The sequence below is a fragment of the Dipodomys ordii genome, unplaced genomic scaffold, assembly GCF_000151885.1.
Source record: "Dipodomys ordii isolate 6190 unplaced genomic scaffold, Dord_2.0 Scaffold243, whole genome shotgun sequence".
NCBI classification, from domain to species: domain Eukaryota; kingdom Metazoa; phylum Chordata; class Mammalia; order Rodentia; family Heteromyidae; genus Dipodomys; species Dipodomys ordii.
Genome location: NW_012267459.1, coordinates 244,860 through 252,040, shown reverse-complemented (window position 1 = coordinate 252,040; position 7,181 = coordinate 244,860). Strand labels below are relative to the sequence as shown.

The 7,181-nt window shown below is 43.9% G+C and overlaps 1 protein-coding gene across 1 annotated transcript in view; it reads right to left on the bottom strand.

Annotated features, from left to right (window-relative positions):
- Nucleotides 1–7,181, bottom strand: part of LOC106000803 (phospholipid-transporting ATPase IB) — a 407,841-nt gene that overhangs the window by 336,857 nt on the left and 63,803 nt on the right. Inside the window, exons 16-17 of the mRNA XM_013036039.1 lie at nucleotides 3,156–3,261; nucleotides 1,701–1,783 (exon numbers count right to left, since the gene is read on the bottom strand). Coding sequence (XP_012891493.1) covers nucleotides 1,701–1,783; nucleotides 3,156–3,261 — 189 coding nt within the window. The remainder of the gene's footprint in view (nucleotides 1–1,700; nucleotides 1,784–3,155; nucleotides 3,262–7,181) is intronic.

Sequence of the window (7,181 nt, the reverse complement as noted above, 5' to 3'; positions counted from 1 at the left end):
CTCCGCCGAGCTTTGCTGGTATCCAAGATGGAGATCACCGGTGCTGGGGGGGGGGAGGGGTGGCCTTCCCTCCTCTGCTCCCTGAGAAGGAGGGCTTCTACTCATGCCAAGTCTTGGATCCTGGGTCGTCTCTGGTCTGCAAACTGCAGGATGAAGATGTCCGCTCCTTGTTGGTTCTTGCTGGTGTTGAGTAGAATCCACTCGCCCGCTGAGTCTGACTCCTTTGTCCCGGGCTCTCTGTGACTCAGGTATGGCTGCAGCCGCCGCTGGGACCCTGCCGCCGCCACGGCGGTTGCTGGCAAGCGCTCAGATTGGCTTCCCCTCTGTTGCCTAACTCTCTGTCCTGTGATGGCACACTTGGTGTGATTCTCTGGCTTAGGACTGTTCACTGGAACTCTAAAACTGCTTTCTATGTGAGAGCTTGTTCAGAATCCAGCTTCTCCTCCGCCATCTTCCCGGAACTCTGACCTGTCTCACCAGTTCTAAGCACCATTTTCTTGATCTCCTGCAGGCCATTCTATGGGCCCTTGTGTGATCTTATTTTTAATATATATTGAGCATTTCTAATCCAAAACACCCTTAAACATCTTTTAGCACCAACATGATTCCAGAAGAAGATAATTCCACACCTGACCTCAGGTAACTGGTCACAGTCACACACAAGTGTAGTAGGCACTAGTGGCTGACACCTGTAATCCTAGCTTCTCAAGAGGCTGAGATCTGAGGATCATGGTTCCACACAAGCCTGGGCAGAAAAGTCCATGAGACCGTTATCTCCAATTAACCAGAAAAAAGCTGAAAGTGGAGATGGGAGAGTGCCAGCCTTAAGTGAAAAAGCTAAAGGACAGTGCCCAGCCTTGAGGTAAGGCCCCAGACTGAAAAAAAGCACTAAATTCCTGTACACACTTATCCTCATGCCATATAGTGTTCATGAAGCATAGACAAATTTCATGCTCGGTCTTGGGTCTCTCATCTCAAGATACCTCATTGTGTATATGCAAATATTCCCAAGCCTGAAATACAATGTGAGATCCAAAATACTCCTGGCCCCAAGAATTTTGGAGAAAAGATACTGAAGCTGTGAACTTTTCTTCCTGTCATTAAATGTCTTCCTTTAGCCCATGGGGAGGGAGATTAAAAAAAGAAAAAGAAAAAGAAGCCGAAAATACAAAGCCAGATGTCAGTAGATCATGCATGTAACCCTAGCTACTCAAGAGGCTGAAACTAAGATTACAGTTCAAAGCCATTCTGGCAGGAAAGTCCATGAGACTACTGTCTCCGATTAACCACTCAACAAAAAGCTGGAAGTGAAATGTGGTTCAACTGGTAGAACACCAGCTTTGTGCAAAAATAAAGCTAAGGGACAGTACCTAGGCCCTGAGTTCAAGTGCCAGGATGAGCACAGGAAAAGAAAGAAGGAAGGAAGGAAGGGAGGGAGGGAGGGAGGGAGGGAGAGGGGGGAGGGAGGGAGGGAGGGAGGGAGGGAGGGAGGGAGGGAAGGAGGGGAAAAAATCACTGAAATACAAACTAGCAGGAATAAGCCAACACAATCACACAGCACCCATGATGTATCGACAGTTTCAAGTGTCATTTGCATTGAGAGACAAGTAGAAATTCAGCCATCCCATTTACAACAGACATACAATTTCAAGTGTTCAATCTTCCAAAAAGTAGGGCATGTGCACAAATATGCTCCTTACCGCTTCTATGATGACCGAATATGGCGTTCTGCCTGTGAAGACAAAGCCCAACTTCTTAGCTCCTTTCACCAAAGCAGCCTCATCTGTCAATAGGAAGTTGGTCAAATGCAGACAAATCCCATCATAGAAATTCTGTTGTGTTATTTTCATATAAACAGTCACCAGTGGCTCACACCTGCAACCCTAGCTACTGGGGAAGCTGTGATCTGAGTGAAAATCATGGTTCAAAGTCAGCCCAGGCAGGAGAGTATAAGGAATTCTTATCTCAATTAACCACCAACAAATAAATAAACAGAAGTGAAGTTATGGCTCAAGTGATAGAGTGCCAGCCTTGATGGAAAGAGCTAAGGGACAGTGCTCGGGCCCTGAGTTCAAGCCCCAGTAAAGGCATACACACATACACACAAAATAAACAACACCATGATTAAGGAAGCTTGACATTCTCAGCACAGTAGAAAGGGCATAGAGGTAAGTATATTCACTCTTCCTAACACCAGAGTTGAAATGAGGGCTTCTGCTAGATAGGAGAACTCAAACCCTAACCTAATTCACTAAAAGAATGATTTACACTCATTCTAGTCTTTTTTATCTTTGGGAGGGGGGAAGAGTACTGTTTTTGCCTTATCTTTAAGTGGTTGTACAAAGGGGATTAAATTAACATGACAGTTTATGAGTACAATTCGTCTTGATCAATGTCACTCCCTCCATCTTTCTCCCCCATCCCTCTCAAACACCTGCTATTCTTGGTTAGGATCAAGTTCTCTCTAAACAATGTAAGTAAAAATTCCTACAGACTAAATATCTCTGATCAAGGCCATGCTTTGACTCCATATATGATCAGAGTCCCAGGAGGTGGCAAAGAGTAACACAGCTTATCCATGACATGTGGCAGATGAGAAAAGGAGCTGGCCATGATCTCTCCTGAAAGCTCTGTCTAGTCCAATAACTTCTAGGAAAGTCAAGGTGGTCTGAGACTTCCCCCACTATCAAGGAGCCATGATCTGGGCACTAGTGGCTCACACCTATAATCTTAGCTACTGGGGAGCTGAGATCTGAGGATCTCAGTTCAAAGGCAGGAAAATCTGTGAGACTTCTATCTCCAGCTAATTACCAAGTAAAATGTGGGAAGTGGAGCTGTAGCTCAAGTGGTACAGTGCTAGCCTTGAGCACAAAAGCTTAGGAACAGCACCCAGGTCCTGAGTTTAGGATCCAAGACTGGCACAAAAAAAATGAATGAATGAATAAATAGCTATTAGAATCAGGAGAGCTCAATGCAAGCTATCTTGGGTTTGAACTTTTGTAACCATGATATGGAGATGGTGTGAAACAAGAGGCAAATATGGGGGGAGGAGCAAGTAGAGGGGGAAAGTGACTGTACCTCATTTCCCACATGTAACTCAAATACCCAAGTCTCCAGGGAAAAGGCTAGCAGGGCAGAGCCACTGGGAACCTCACCTGGAGAAGAGGCCTGGTAGATGATATCGTCTCCATCCTTCTCAGGAACCACAGTGTGGCACACAGCCAGCAAGGTGAGGAACTCCTGAATGCAAGGGGCTGTGGGCTGTAAAACAGAAGACTGAGTTAGTATGACAGTTACAATGCTGCTTGACACACATCAGAGCTGGACTCAAGTTGTCACCTCCTTAAAATCCAGGAATGGGGGAGTGGAAGGTGACTCAGTGGTAGAGTGTTTTCCTTGCATGCATGAGGCCCTGGGTTTGATTCCTCAGTAGTACATAAACAGGAAAAGCTGGAAGTGACACTGTGGCTCAAGCAGTAGAGCTGAAAAGCTGAGGACAATGCCCAGGCCCAGAGTTCAGGCCCCACAACTGACAAAAAAAAATCCAGGAATGGGCCAAGTGCTAGTGGCTCACCCTTGTAATTCTAGCTGCTCAAGAGGCTGAGATCTGAGGATCACAGTTTGAAGCCAGCCGAAGCAGGAAAGTCCATGAGACTCTTAGCTAAAAGGAACCACCAAAAGCTGGAAGTATAGCTGTGGCTAGCCTTGAGCAAATAATGCTCAGGGACAGTGCCCAGGCCCTGAATTCAAGGACCAGGAGTAGAAAAAAAATCCAAAAATGGTCCCCAACTCCCTGTCACACAGGGTCCAGATCTTACATCAGGTGCCCAAAACCTGACAACAGCTTCCCACCTAACCCACCTCCTGCCACTGTGGACTTCAAACAAGGCATGTCTTTTCCCCATCTCTTCACCATGGCCTTCCATCTGCTACTACAGGCTCTCCAGTTCACTTGGCCCTTGGGCTTCAGTCACTTTCCCTGGGAAGCCCATATTCTGTGACTCGGCATGGCAAATCAGGAAACAGCCAAGCACAATCTCCTGCCTTCTTGAAACTTCCATAGCTCCCAGTCCTGCTCCCATCTCACAATCCCCATGCTCCTGCACCTCACCAGCAAGATTCTGGTGGCTAAAAAGGTTACCTGTTTTCCACACAGATGTAACCTCAGGGCATCTCAAAAAGAAGACATTCCAAAATATATTTTTTATCATCCTGTGCTGGCTTATATTCTACAACATGTCTCACTTATGCCTGTATAATAAACACCTGAAATGCAGGACATCCAGCACTCTACATATAAAAATAATAATCAAAAGTGTCCTAGATATGTATTTAATCACTTTCTCCAGACAGACAGACAGACAGACAGACAGACAGACAGACAGACAGACAGACAGACAGACAGATAGATAGATAGATAGATATTGTGTGTGAGGGAAAGAGGAGAGAGAGACAGACAGACAGAGAGGGAGAGAGAGAGAGAGAGTAGTGAGGCTTGAACCCAAGGCCTGGGTGCTGTCCCTTAGCTTTCTCATTAGAGGCTGGCATTCTACTACTACTTGTACTACAGATACACTTCTGGCTTTTTGCTAGTCAATTGGAAATAAGAGTCTTGTGGATTTTGCTGTCTTGGCTGGCTTCAAACTGCAACCCTCAGATCTCAGCCTCCTGGCTAAAGATTATAGGCATGAGCTACTGGCACCATTCTATTCTTCTTAAAAAGCAAAAAATTCCTGAAATTTTAAGCAGAATCTAAGAATACATCATGCCATCCCAATTATTAAAGGTTTTTAAATTTTATTGACACAGGACCTATATCTTTTGTGTGTCTCGGGGAGAGGGGTATGTAAATGTGTATATGTGTGTGTTTGTGAGAACTGGGGCATAAACTCAGCCTGGGCAGTGTCCCTGAGGTTTTTTGCTCAAGGCTAACACTCCACTGCTTGAGCCACAGCTCTACTTCTGTGTGTGTGTGTGTGTGTGTGTGTGTGTGTGTGTGCACGCGCGCGCGTGTATGTGTGTGCATGTGCGTGTGTGTGTGCACCAATCCTTTGGCTTGAATTCAGGGCCTGGGAACTGTCCTTGAGCTTTTTTTTCCTCAAGGCTGGCACTCTTACCCCTTGAACCACAGCTTCACTTCCAGCTTATTTTGGGTGGTTAACTGGAGATGAGAGTCTCACGAACTTTCCTACCTGGGCTGGCTTTGAATTACAATCCTCAGATCTCAGCTTCATAAGTATCTGGAATTACAAGTGTGAGCCATTGGTTCCTAGTGATATATCTTAATTTTCATTTGCTCCAAAAACTTGAGTGAGTCACCGTCTGTGATCCACTATGTTCAATAAAGTTTGGGACTGTAGATTTGGTTTAGGCACCTACACAGACTATCATCAGAAGAAACCTCAGAAATGTTAGGAGCTTAATCTCATAATTGAGGCTGCAAGAAACCAAATGCCAATTAACTAATTAGGCTGTGGCCATAAGTAATTAAGCTATAACAAGCTGGTTGGCTAACTAATTTGTAGCCAGTGAAGTTGTTTCCTTGTCTCACCTCTGTTTCCTTATAAATATTGTCTTCCTATCTTCCTTCATCTTCCCTCCTTTTCTCCCTCTGTCTCTCCCCCTATCTCTCTCCTTTCTTCCTTCCTTCCTTTCCCTTTCTCTCTCCCTATATCCTTCCTCCTTTCCCTACCTCCATCACCCTCCCTTTCTTTTTGCTTTAATTCAAGAACTATGCATGTACGTATATCTATCTACATCTTAGAAGTTCTGGGTTTTTCATTGTTCACATTTTATTATGTATGTTCATTCATAACATGCTCATCAGTACATGTAATGCTTATCATTTTCACAATTCTTAAGTGTACAATTCAGTGGCATTAAATATAGTCAAAATGCTGAACCTATCACAACCCAAAACTTTTAAATCATCCCTTACAGAAACTCTGTACCCATTAAAACATGACTCCCATCTTCATCTTCTGCTTCCCTAGAATCCTAGTAGCCTCCCCTCTTGTTTCTATGAATTTACCATTTGTGTATATTCCATATCAATGAAATCATACAGTATTTACCAATTACTCACTAACTTTTAAATAGACACAAAATGCTAAATGCCTAGAAATGAATGTTTTCTATTTGTAACTAACAAAAAAATCTTCTACATTTCTGAAATTGTTTTGTATAACAAATTGCAGCCACAAAGTATTTTAGTAATGTATAGATTAAAAAAGAATTTTCCTAGCCTCAAGCCTGTAATTCTAGCTACTTGGGAGGCAAAGATAAGGGAATTGCAGCTGGAAGCCAGCCTAGGGAGCAGGGGGATTTCACTGGAGAACCTACATCTCAACCAATGGTTGAGAGCAGTGGTGGCATCTGCATCTGTCATCCCAGCATCAGGAGAAAGCACAAGTAGAAGGACTATAGTCCAGACATAAAATGAAACCCTACTGCTGAGTGTTGGTGGTTCATGCCTATAAATGTAGCTATTCACAAGGATAATTCCAAGCCAGCCTGGGCCGGAAAAATCTGTGAAATGGAAGTGTTGCTGAAGTGATAGAGCACTAGTCTCGAGGAAAATAGCTCAGAGACAGTGTTCAGGCCCTGGCACCAAAAAAAGTGAGACCTTATCTCAAAAATAACCAACCCAAAAAAGGACTAGGGGAATGGCTCAAGTGATATAGCACCTACTTAGTAACTACAGACTCTTGAGTTCAATATCTAGTACTGAAAAAAAAATTCTTAAAGGTTCAAACTCACGAGTCTGTGGCATAATGACTCTGAAGAGAGTTTCACTGTGTCTCTGCCTTGAGCACAAAAGCTCAGGAGCAGCACCCAGGTCCTGTGTGAATGTATCACACAAACCTGAGTCTCTGGTGAGTAATGCAATCAATCAACTGCAATAATTGTCCTTTGAAATCTTCTATAGGTGATTTTCTGACTAAAAGCCAAATCTTATCCTGGCAATCAGCCCAAACAAGATTTACAACAGGACCCAGAAAGGCAGAAGTGATAACCTAGAAAGAAAAAGGGAAATCCTGCAGTACATGGAAATCTTCCCTTGGGAAGAGAGTAAGGGTTTTCTCAGGTCAAATGCTTTAATTTTCCTCTATGATCCAAGACAATCAGGATGAAATGTGGGACATGCATAACTGAATATCCTCAAATGGTTCTTCTGTCTC